Source organism: Podarcis erhardii, assembly GCF_964252035.2.
Source record: "Podarcis erhardii genome assembly, chromosome: 6".
NCBI classification, from domain to species: domain Eukaryota; kingdom Metazoa; phylum Chordata; class Lepidosauria; order Squamata; family Lacertidae; genus Podarcis; species Podarcis erhardii.
The window spans coordinates 33,584,296-33,597,210 of NC_138510.1; the positions used below are offsets into that span (position 1 = coordinate 33,584,296).

Genomic DNA, 12,915 nt, shown 5'->3' on the forward strand with positions numbered 1-12,915 from the left:
AAGTGGCTCCATAGAATCCTCCACCTGCCTCTGTATCAGCCATCTCCAACTTGATGCCCTCTAGTTGGTTTGTGTTTGGGTTGTAGTCCAAAACACCTGGAGGGCACCAGGTTGTGGAAGCCTGATCTAAACGATATTGCTCTTCTATAATGATTCTCGCAGAGTGGCAGCACGTGAGGAAATGATCCAGGGAGAAATAGGGCGTCCTTGAAGTGTCATATTATTTTTGTTAAAAAAAGAAAAGAACAAGAGCAAACTTCCTCTAAGGAACTAACCCTCTTTCCTGCCCTTCCAGATGGAGCAAGCTTGGAGCCAAGTCAGCAGCTGGAAGAATAGGCTGACGGGAGGGTTTGGAGATGGAGGGGAAATAAGCAGGGAAGGAAATTTATGTTTGAAAATTTTAAATAAAGCAGAAGAGCTTGGTTGTTAGGGAGCGACTGATGGTCTGAGAAGTGTGACAAGGGCAGCCCACGCTTGCATCAGAAAGGCTTAGTGCTGTAAATTAGCTTAGCATTGGAGAGGCTGCCTCCCTTCGCTCTGGAATAACGGCTTGGCAGGCAGTACAGGATACAGAGCGTGAGAGAGAGAGAGAGAGAGAGAGAGAGAGAGAGAGAGAGAGATATGTTTAGGTCAGCAAACATCTGGTAAGAAATGGGATTTGATTTTGCATTCCTGCACGTAAGGAGCTGCAGCATGTGAGCAGTGGCTGTGTGTAGCCCCAGCTTTGGGTGAGTCTCTGTCTTCCCCCACCCTCCTCCTGTACCTTCTTCTTCCATGCTCTCCCTTCCCAGGGTAATCCACGCTGGGGCTGCAATGCAGGAAGTTTGATGAGAAGGAGCCGAAGAGCAGCAGGCTGCTGCAATGCAGGAAGTCCTGCAATATGGAGAGCCCTTCTGTTGACAGCAGCATAAGCAGCCCCCTGCAGTTGGGTTAGGCTCAAAGCAACATAGAGACCTCTGCTTCCCTCCAGAGGCAAGGGGTGGAGAGGCGGGGCTTTTGAAATAGACCTTTGGGGGGGGGGGACTCTTGTGAGAAGAAAGCGGCCTGAAACAGCACAGCTGAGAATGACAGAATACTGATTATGGCCAAGAGGTGGATGCCCTGTTGCAACAGATTGCAGCAGTTTGTGTTTTTAGGATGCATTCAAATAGCACTTTATCCCTTTCTCTGACATTTCCTTACCTGATAATTTCTTTCATTTCCATGTCAATTGCTTCCGGGTGGGGGGTGGGGGAATCCGGTTGCAACCCCATTGACTTAGAAATTCGTGGGAGTCTTGCATTGTAATTTTCCCACGGTTTTCATGGATTCCACCATGGGACGAAATTGGGGCTGTGTCCTGGCATATTCTTCCCCTCCATTTTCATGGGTGAATCATGACGGAAGGGAAGAAAGCAGGAGCATAAAGGGTAGCGACTTATCCAGTGTCATGCACTGTTGTGTCACTCCCTGGTGTAAATGATGGCATTTCTGGGAAAACGGCACAGTTCCACATCGCAACAGATAATGCAGGGTAAAAGGGACATTAGAAACAGAGACAGCATGCTAGCATTATAACCTGGAAAATAAATAATCCCCACACCTGCATGCATCCATAAATTTATATCCCACTTTTCTTTTGTCATGGAAACAAAGGTGGTGTGCTTGTGGTTCCCAGGCATGCACTCATCCATGCGCTAGCCAGACCTAGATCTGCTTAGCCTCAGCAAAGGGATCTCCCCATGTACCTTTGGACAGAGCATCCCCTGGAACCAGATGGTGCACATCTCTCTGGAAAGTGACAGCTTTCTATGACGTGTTATCCACCACTTTGTGTTTGATAATGGGATTATTAAATGACTCTCACTCCAGCTCAAAATCTTCTGTAGAATTTATCAATGTTGGTGAAAGAGGTTATTGGTTAACTTTAGGTTGTGAGCTCCTTGGTGCGCCTTATTTGCCTCTTACACTTAATGATGTAAAGTTACTCCCATTTTACAGATTGGAAACAGAGACCCACAAAAAGCACAAAATATGTATCACAATTTGTCTTAGAATTTTGGACAAAGAGCACTTTCCTTAAAACATTGTTTGAGGGGTGTTCCTCACCGGCCCAACAATGAACTGTTTGTGTTTGGTGTATTTTGTATCCTGTAAAATCCATAATCTTCTTTGTTACATTTGTCACCTATAAAGACACTTTACTTTCACATCCCGTCCTCATCTCTGTTCCCAGAATATGTTGCAAACAATTGTGTTGGTGCTGCTCTGATTGACATTATATTTCCTTCCTTTAGCCTGTAAGATTCCTTCCTGTAACTGGAATCTTACATCCAGGGAAGGGCTGGGGCTGGTTGTCTGTCTTTTTCAGTGTCAAATATTTCATTCCCAGTACTCAGTTATTTTAGGGGCTTTCCCCTCTAATCCTTCCCTAATGGAATTAGCCCTCACTCAGTTTTGATAGCAGCATCGATATTCAATCAAGATCATGCAACTTTAAAAAAATTCTCTGAGGAGGAGGAATACACAATTGGTTTACTTAGGTTTTAATGTATATGTTTATATTGCTACATTGCTTATGTTGTTTAGATGTTGTGTTTTAATTTTCGTTATGTAAAAGGGTATTTTATTTTTAAAATAAAGAGCAATATAGACACAAAATAAATCATAATGATATTTGCAGTTATTCTTTATAAGGATGTGAGGCTCCTTCTGAGTAGCAGCAAATCAGAACCAGCTAGAGGACATGTCAAGTTATGTGCAGGTTGTTGCTGTTTTTTGCAGCAGCACCGCCCCCCCCCCATGTTGGTAGCTCTGTTGTGGCAGATAGCAGGCATTGCAGCACTTTCTCTGCTGTATATTGTTGTTAGGAGTAGGGGTGACTGGGAGAATTACAAGCAGAAGTGGGTGGTGGTGGAGGAGAAAGGAAGTAGCAAAAGTGATAGTGGTGCTTCTCTGATAAGTGGTAGGTTTTTACCACTGTAATATCCCACATCCCCTGGAGTGCTGTAGCCTCACTCCAGACATTATGGTTAATCTGCCACTTGGTACTCACTGGCATACTGGGTAAAGCGTACAAAGCAGAAGTATCAACAGTAGTGGCCACTTGGCAGCTGCCTGAGGATGCAGGTCCAGGATATGCAGAGTTGCAATCCCTCCCAGCCATGCAGTTAGCAAGTCAAAAGGGCCTCTGCAGTTGGCCCTGCCAGCATGGTTCCTGTTCACAGAAACAGCATATGATCCCACCATTGAGGAGCAGTCAGTGTGACCCGAGCTTAGAATTACTTGGCTTCATGCTCTGCATCACTCTGAAGATGCTAGACTGACAAGGATGTTACCCGTTGGTTCAGCTGTATCGCACTTGATGCAAATTTACTGGGACCCAGGAGTCACCTAGTGGTAAAGAAAGGCTGGTGGTCTGACAACATATAAGTGAGACGATGTTATGCAGAGATTCACTCCGAGATGGGCCAATGCTGCAGCTCAGTTTAAGGCCCTTTCCCTGCATATCTTGTTCACAGTTTTGAATTTGGGGGCATTGATGCCATTTTTCAAAACCATGTCACTTGATCTGTAAACGAGGATAAACAAAATGTGCCTATCAAGCCAAGCTTATCAATGGATGCATGTTTTCAGCCCTGTCTGCAAAAGCATTGCAGTGTCTCCATAACAGTATTAAAGCTGCAGAGGCTGAGTTCTCCGTATTATAGGGGCTCAAAGCACTGGCCTGGGATAAAAGAGCACATTGCTTGCACAACCCCCACCCCTCCACACCAGGCTAAGCTCTACAGTGTCTATCAGAGCGTCTGCCGGGTGCTCCCGGCAGCAGGATTTCCAGTGGAGTGAAATAGTATTTTGAGCCAGCTGTGGTTGGCAGGGTTCCCGGCTTCAGCCAGAGGCTTGTAATGCAAAAGAGTTCCTAGAGCCAGGACGGGTCTCTGCGTCACATCTGTCCTGAGTTTCAGCCAGATCTGCTGGCAACCAGCAATCTGAACCAGGAAGGTTAAGAAATAGTTCATTTCATTACTTGGTTACTTGAAATTGCTTCTGATTTCCCCTGGTTATTTACAACATCAGAGGAATAAATGGAAGACAACAACACTGGGTGTCTATGTAGAGGAGGGCACTGAAAAAACCCCACGTTATGTTGTCCAGTGATGCGGGTTTTCTGGCAGTGATGCTCTCAAAGGAGAACTTTAGGGCAGATGTCCAAGGTCCCCATTCAACAGAAAGAGCAGGAGGGCTCCCAATTGCAACAAAGCCGGATTAGCACATTTTGAAGTGAAATAATGCACCTCACCAACTAAAGGGGAGTTGGGAATCAATAAAGCCCCTTTAATGTGGTTTAAATTCAACCAAATTCAAATCTTTACTTGGAAATCTTCCTTACTGAAATATGTGTAGATGTTTTAAGACACGGCGCAGCTCGACAGCACACATTTCCCTTACATTGTTTAAGCATAAAGAAGAAAATGAAAGCACCAAAGAGTGCCAACATGCTAATTTTAGTACATCAAAACAATGGTTTCAGGCTGAATTAATGCTCAGTGAAAAGGAAGCTGGGGAGAAGCTTTCACTTGGCAAATCTGACACTTAGTCCTGTAAAGCAAGACTCAGGGTGGTGTACTGGGATAGAGAGAGCCTTGGCTGTGAAGCTCTAGCCTCTGCTTAACTTCCTCTGCTTTTCTCTCTCTCAGATTGATACTCCTTCAACCAGGCCTTGCTGATGATGAATGGAACAGCCAATGTGAATGCAGCCGGACGAAGCCATTATGCCTCCTCTATACCTGTTCCCAGAGCTGCATCCCACAGCAAGATACACACCCTGGCAGCATCGCCCAAATTGCCCCCAAGGCAGAACAGTGTGGGAGCTGTTCCCTCGCAGAGGGCATCATCACCCAGGACAGGGAAGGGGCTGGTTAGCTCAAGCAGTGGAGCTCCAAAAGGATCCAAGCAAAAGCTGGTCCCAAAGACTCCAGCAGCTGCAAGCCCTGGGCAGGAGAAATCGGAGGCGTCTGAGAGCCATGGTGGGTCAGACGGGATAGAATCCAGCCTCAGCCTGAGCATGGTGTCTGGCTGCAGCAGTCCCCGGGGGATGCCGAGGTCCAGCTCCAGAACTACGGGGGCAACTAAGAAAGCTGCTGTTCAAGCAACCGAGAGAAGCAAGGACACCACAAAACATGGGGAAGACAGTAGCAGCCGCGGTGCCAAGAAGGGTCTTGGGAAGCCCAGTACAATTCCTGAACCTGCAAAAACCTCTCACCTCCCAGGAAAGAGCCCTTCCTATCTCAGCTTGTATAGTGAGACTTTGTTGTCCAGGTCTTCAGAGGGATCCACCACAAAGAGGCCTCAGAGTTGTCCTGTAAAAGGTCAGTGGGCCTCAGAAGCCAATGGGAAAGGCAGTGGAACGTCGAAGCCAGAGGAAAAACCTCAGGTGATCTCACTGGACACAAGCAACCTCAATAAGGGCCCTGTGCTGCACACTGGGCCTATCAGTTTTTCCTCTGTGCCTCAACACAACCATCCCATCATGGCCACGGTAGCCCCGTTCCATTATCGGTAAGTATCAGTCTGTAAAATTATAGGCAAATGTTCCTGGAGTTGCATGTCTACAGCACCAGCTTAAAGGATGATGGAGGTCCTGGCTTGCTTCCTTTCCACCGCAGTGCTAATGAAGGTGTTATAGGAGAAAGTAATAACCTTACACATCCTGATTGTTAAGATAAAGGTTAGCATTTCATCCGATATGCCGGATGTACAAGCCAAAGGTGACCAAAAAAGTTTAGTAACAAGAGACCCAGCTCTCTTTTTGAGCCTAGAGCTAAGTAGATAGATATAGGGCCAAATGTGTAAGACCAAAGAGATTTGAATGTAGTAAAATGTTTGCATGATTGCTTCCCTGTGCACCCAAGTCACCCAACATTTATCTTATTACTGCTCAACCATCTTGTGTTGACTTTGATGAGGCACTGTAAAAGTTTATTGAGTTTTTTTAGCTCAAGGTACACAGTGCAACAGTTGTGTGACTGCTTCACCACATGCCAAGCTTAGTACAGCTTCATTCAGCTAAAATCTTAAGTATGCCAGTTGAATCATGTGGATTGAACCACCTGGCATCCACCAGATGTTTTGGACTACAGGTCCTATCACTCTCAGATAGCATGGCCAATGGTCAAAGGTGATAGGAGTTGTGGTCCATAACGTCAGGAGATCATCAGCTTGGAGAAAGCTACCTTAGGTCAAGGAGGTTGGTGACTCCTGGAGAAGCCACTCAACAGTCCTGTACTGTACTGCCGAACATGCAAGTGAGTATGGAGAGTGACTGACTTGATGCGCTTTCTCTGCCTACTAGGCGACAGGGTGAGAAAGAGAGGAGCAGCTCATCTAAAGAGGAGTCTGCAGGTGAAGAGCAGCAGCCCAACCTTACTGAAGGGCCTGAACATGGATTGAGAAGCATGGGTAAGCGGAAAAACTGGAGAGATCCCTTCCTTATGAGGAAGGAAAGGCAGGCAGTGGATCAGAGTGCATGACATACGGTTGGCTGCAGAGGGAGGTGGGTCTGCTTTTATGTATCAGGTTGTAGGTGTTGGCAGCCACCTATGTAGACCTTGTTGAACAACCACATATCATATCAGTTGATCTGCAGGGTGGGGAATAAACACAATGGAAATCCCATGCTTTCTAGACTTAAATTCAAGGTTTTGGATTTGCGGGGGGAAACCACCAAAAGTTTTGGTCTCTTTCTCTTTGCTTATCTTGAGAAGAGTATTCATCATGTCCTCTGAATGAGCAAACCATTCTTCTTTAAGGGAAGAATTCAACACAGTGTTAAAGGGATGGTTCCATCAGCACAAGCATTTCTTCCCCCTTCCAAGGCTTCCACACAAGACTGCAGTCTCCCCACAGCTGCTTTTTAAAATTTTGACTTGTGAATGTCAACTGCATGGCATCTGTAGTTTCACCTTAAGATGGATGACTCAGGGCAGATGATAAGGATTATGGAGGCCACAGCACTGGTATTATGTAAATATACGGTCCAGTTTAAAATGTCTATCGAGTGAGTTTGAGATGCCTGTAAACCTAAAGAATCCCCCACCCAACATTGCGATGGTGTTGTCTGTGGGGAAAAGTTACTAAGATCACAATGTAATGTTGGTTACAAACATCTCAAATGCAATGGGTAGACCAATTCATTCATATACTTAGTATGAATGAGGGTAACCCTATGTCTGCATTCAGAGTGGTATATGATTTGAATCAGGCTTTGAATATATTCTGGTCTGAGGATAATACTGCTATAGTTCACTTCAAACCATGGGAAATACATATCTCCTCTGTGTTGACCAGGATAATGTGATGGAGATGATTATTGGTTTCTTACATATACAATCTGTTTTAAGTAATGTTATTAAAGAAAGGATTGCTTAATTTTATCCTAATTTGGTAGGCAGTCAGAGGTCGTTCTTATGTATATGGACAATATGGTTCTTCTCTCACATCCTCCTAGATGTTCTCATCGGTTGCTGTCCCATCTTGGGACATCCCATTTAATGCAGGGAGTGGGCATCTGTGACCCTCCAGATGTTGCTGGACTCCAACTCCCAACAGTCCCAACTAGTATGGCCAATGGTCAGGGGTGGCGGTCCAGCCATAAAACTTCCTGATTTAGAGAGCGATGTAACAATCAGCTGCGACAAAAACCCTGTGCTGGTAATTAATAGAACCTTTTCCTCAAAGCACAAACGGGGACAATGAATGGACACTACTGTGAGGTTGTGGGGTTTAATTATGACTACAACCCTAAACAGATGTGGTGGGCAAGTTCCACTGAACACAACGGGATTTACTTCTAAATAAACATGTATAGCTTTGTACTGTAGGGAGTACTTTCATTGTCCTGTTAAGTGAAGGCTTACATATTAAAGATATAATATAATATAATATTACATGGGTCAATGTAAGGTGTTTTCAAGTTTGCTATAACATTTGGAGGGAACAGGAAGCACCCGGCCTATAGGAAATCCAGCATCAAAGTTATGACACAGCTTAATATGGAGCTGAAATATTGCGTAATATTTAACAGCAGCACCTGTGAAAGTCAGATGCAGCGACGATGATGCAGTGGTGGTGAAAATCACATATATCAATCTCAGTTGAAGCGAAGACCACTCTAGCAGCATTAAAATATTAGTGTAAGGTTTGTGGTTCATCATTATCATGATTGCCATTTCAGAAGCGAAATATATTGGTGAAAGTCATTGCCTGTGATTGAATAATATTAAGTGCTTCCAGGAATAGCCTCAAGTTCTAGTCTTGCATTGTTAAGCGGAGAAGCAATGTATTAAGGAGCTGAGGATGTGGATCAGTGAAAGGATTTAATTTTAAGAAAAGCATTCCCCTAAATTCATTCTCTCCTTAGAATTGGGCTCAATTATTACTAAGCTGCTCTTTCAAACTCACAGTTCAGTATTTTTGTCGATAAAATATTCCAGGACACCATACTGTTGTCAGTCACACCAGTGTAAGGTTGGATCTTCCTCCTCATTTTCATTTTATACATGACAGCCAGGGCTGGCCCATACCATTTTGCCAACCAAGTACTGGCAAAAGCAACTATATACCTTACCTAGAAGTGAGGTCTGTTGAACTTAGTGGTTCTTAACTCTGAGTAGACAGACATAGGATTGTGCTGTAAATATCCTGGAGTTATAGTGACATGTTAGATTGGTTGATGAAGGATTATTTATATCAGTTTTGATCCTTATAGCTGAATGAAACAGCAGTTACAGTGAAGCCTCCATCAAAAATTCCTTTTTATGTTGACAAAGAATGCTTTGTATCTCAAGACTGATAGCAAGATACAGAGCAAAAGAGGATGAAGAACCAAAGTTACAGAGAACATGAATTTGCAGTGTAGCAGGATAATCAATGTCCATTTTCCTAGTTTACTCCCCAAATGTTTTGCAAAATTTTGGTGTGCAGTGAACTCCAGTCTCTTCCATCTACCTGTTCAGTTATTTTAGATCTTGATAGGCAACTGGGTTGACATCCCTTCTGCAAGGGAAATTCTAGGTGGCTTCTGTGCAATAAATGTGCATTTTGTTGTGCTGTGCCCAGACACCTTTGCTCAAGAAAAACATTACCGTTGCAGGATATTGTTTTGGTATTCCACATATTCCATACCCCGCAAGTATTCTGGAAAAAAGGGACACACAGTTTTCTGGCACAAGAGTATGGTAGCCATTGTGAGGGCTGTGATCTTGCATGATTTTGCACTGAAATCTCACCCCCAAAAGTGTTCCCCCCTGAAAAAACACAGAGCCGTGATCTTGCACAGTGCCCCAAAATGCATGATTTTGTGTGCTGTGATCTCACACGGGTCACATGACTCATGTGAAAGCACAGACAGGAAGTTGCGTGTCCTGGTTTTTGAGACTCAGTATGTTGGAGCGTATGATACATGTTCTTGGATGCAACACTCATCTTGCTCCCCACCCCTTTAAAGTAGCAAACACTGCACATGCTGTGCTTGTCCTCTATAGCGACTGCAAGATCCTTTAAAGTTTTTGTTTTCTTTTTTAACGGGATAGAGTTTCATGGAATAGGTCTGAGCCATGGCATTTCACATTTTCAAATGTTAACCAACTGCCTAAATCTTTGGTGTGGATATCTTTTGTGGTGGTGGTGGGGAACCGGCACGGATGTCAGTGTCCAGGCAAAATTGAGTGACTGCTTTTCCTAGGATTTGGGAAGCTGATTGCTGGGATCTGCCTCCCTCTACATTTGCATGAAAACTTCTTGTGAGCCCAGTTCAGCAGCTCCAGAGGGGGATCATTATAGTAAGTGGCGTTACTGGGCTGCAATGGAATTAGTCCCACTAGGGCGCAGGATGCAAATCCCCCTTGGGGCCTCTCAGGAGAAGAATGGGCAGCACGTGTGCTGTTAACAGGATTATGGGTCCATTCAGGAGCTTTGCAGGAAAGGACTCCCTGGAGGGAAGAAATGGAAAGAGAGAAGTTGATTCAGCCAGATATGATCAGTGCTTGAATTATGAGGGGTTCGTAACAAAACCCCAATCTCTCATTTCTCCCCGTGTTTCCAAATATCAGAGAGGCTGTCTCCCTCCCTACAGAGCCTCTTGGGTGCTAAAATTGGCAGTGGGGGCCCTTTTGGAGGCTCTGTCACCCTCAAAAGCTCAGGGTGGTGGCAGGGATGGTCCAGGAGAGGGCATTCTCTGGAGCAGCCCCCAAGTTATGAAACTGCTTACTTCTTTGTCTGCCTCCTCCACAAGAGGTCTGGAGAGTGGCAACACGAGAACAGACTTTTTCTGCAGTGGTTCCCCATTTGTGGAATGCTCTCCCCCAGGGAGGTTTGGCTGGTGCCTTCATTATATACCTTTAGACTTGGAAAGGGATCCTTAGCTATAAGTCATAGTTGAGGATTCCATTCCCTTGGGAGATAATCAGTCAGGGGCTGCATGTTGGCAATAAGCAGGGTGGTGAATGGGGGCCTTTCCTTCTCTCTCTTTATGCAACCCCCACTTCTTCTTCTTTCTCTCTCTTTCTGACCCCTCTACTCCTTCTTCCTCCTTACTCAGCAGGCTGCTGGGAAAGAGGCAGATCGTCCTTGCCAGATGCGTTTCTCCTCTCCTCGTTTCATCACTTCACTCATTTTGGCTCTTCCCTACCCCATCCAGCCTCCCACATCTGTACAAAATTAGGCTGAAGGCCACAGGAGATGCCCATCCTTGCTATAGATGTCAGCACACAAAACTGCCCCTGTCTTGGGTTATCAGGATCTGACCCTCTGCCTTCAGAGGGTGTGGTGTCCTACAAACTGAAGGCGCAGAGTGGAAGTGTAGTGCTCACCTGCTTTGCTAGTGCCTAGCAGAGCCTTTTCTCTTCCTGTGTCTAGCACCACAGCAAATAAGGATACCTTGTTCTCCAGTACAAGGATGGAGGCAGATGGATTGCCAGGCACTTATCCCGTGTTGCTAGTAACCTGACTGCTTTGACAGATGGGAGCTCTGGAGTCAGTTCCTGAGATGGCGGGTCATGTCACGACCAATGCACTGGAGGGGCGGGAGCGCCAAATCATTATTGGAGGAGCCGGCTGGGTGGGCGGGAGGGGAGAAAGGGCCGCAACGTGCCTAATGGCATGAAATGCACTAGAGGTGAAAGAGAGGGCAGATGGTGCTTTCCACAAGTGATGCCTTATATGCATTCAGCTCAAAGGCACACTGCACAATATTCCAGGTCTCCTGTGATCTCAGTGACAAGCTAGGAAGGAATGGCTGTGTGAGAGTGAGGCGGAGGGGCAGCCACACAGCTCATCATTTGCCATTAGCAATTGCAGAAGTAGGTAGTGCGGGTGGCGTCTTGTGATCCGTCGCCTATTGTTCTCTCTCCTGCTTTTCCACACAGGCCCTCCAGGCAGAAAGAGCTGGGTAAGCAATCGGTTTTAAACTGTTGTTGGCTTTTATGGATAGCGTGGTTTTTATTATAGCATTGGGCTTTCTTTTTTATTTCAAGCCCCCTTGAATATTTTATTGAAGGCAACATAAATAAGTAACACAAATAACAAATATGTAAGATCTGGAGGCAGATTGGCTGAACGTGGAAACACAGGAAAATGCATTATGTTAAGCTAGGCCTCCTGGCTCACATACTGCAGGGGGCGCCAGCCTTTCTGGATCTATGGGCACACCTGAAAGCGTGAGAAACCGTTGTGTCTACATGACCAACACCGGAATGGCAGCCAGCTTTTCTACTGGCTGAAACAGAGTTGCTTCTCTCAAGCCTAATTGCACTGGGGGACCAGACCCTGCAGGCACCAGAAGAGCCTTTGCAAGTATAAGTGTGCCTGTGGGTGCATGGCTGGCAGCCCCTGCAGTATTGTCCACACTGATGGGCAGTGCTGAGGGCAAGGTAAGCAATCGTCATCATCCACCTTAGGCTGGGGCAGAGGGAGGTTTCCTAGGGAACCCCCCAGGCACCACATGCCAGCAGTAGAGATGGCCAGAGGCAACAGTGGGCAGAGCAATGGATGTGGCTCTGACCTTTGTATGGTAAGCAACATTCCAGCCATGCACAAGCCGGAGGATTCGACTCTACCACCACCCCATTTCTTCTCCATGCAGAGAAATGAGAGGCATGATCACAGTTCGAAGACATATTGCAGCCAGAGGCTTTCCAAAAACACACAATGATGGACGTGGCCTGGGAAGAGACCCAAGGGCTGATAGAGAGACCTGGAGGGCTGCTTGCCTTGTCTTCCATAGTCTACCCATTCCTTGGGCATTGTTTCCCATAGAAACAAAGAAATTCCAGAAAGCTTATCAGTTAGTACTGATGTTCTCTTTGCTGAAGCCCTGATAAGCTTCCATGAAGTAGCTTGCAAATTGCCACTCTGTGTAAAATTCGGGCAATGTACACATTGGTGGCTTAAAATGTAGCAAGGTTGTTTCCTCCTGCTGTGTTTCAAGTCACATTTTTACTGGTTGCTGTACACGCCAAAGAAGGGTCAAGGGTGCCTTCACCAGATGTGCATTACCTGATTTGTTTCTCTGTATCTGCCACCTCCCCCCCAACTCATAGTCCTAGAAAGTCATCTGTGCATGTGCAATGGCTGTCTCAAATGCACGCACCTCAGCTTAACCGTGGCTTATGTTTTCGAATCAGATGGAAGCTGGTTTGAGGGAAGGTGCATCAAGCAAAATTGTTTTTCAAGAAACTACAGAAAATGTATGGATTGTGGCTGACATCATGAATACTCAGTTTCAGAGCACCAGCTGCAGTGTCCGAGTAAACGGCAATGTGTACACAGCCACAGGCTTCATTAATGTTAAGGTGATGCTGCTAGGCATGGACTCTGCATTTTTTTAGGGGGGGCAATGTTTCCTCCTGAAGGGCGGTTTAGGCACTGTCCTTACTCTAA

The 12,915-nt window shown here is 45.7% G+C and overlaps 1 protein-coding gene across 8 annotated transcripts in view; it reads left to right on the top strand.

Annotated features, from left to right (window-relative positions):
* NAV1 (neuron navigator 1) overlaps positions 1 to 12,915 on the top strand; it is a 278,297-nt gene that overhangs the window by 65,212 nt on the left and 200,170 nt on the right. For 7 of the 8 annotated variants that reach the window (XM_081866971.1, XM_081866977.1, XM_081866978.1 and 4 more), the window contains exons 2-3: positions 4,677 to 5,538; positions 6,332 to 6,438. In XM_081866971.1, coding sequence (XP_081723097.1) covers positions 4,706 to 5,538; positions 6,332 to 6,438 — 940 coding nt within the window. In that variant the 5' untranslated portion in view covers positions 4,677 to 4,705. Of the gene's footprint in view, positions 1 to 603; positions 729 to 4,676; positions 5,539 to 6,331; positions 6,439 to 12,915 lie in introns of those variants that run through there. The other variant, XM_081866975.1, reaches the window with a different exon arrangement.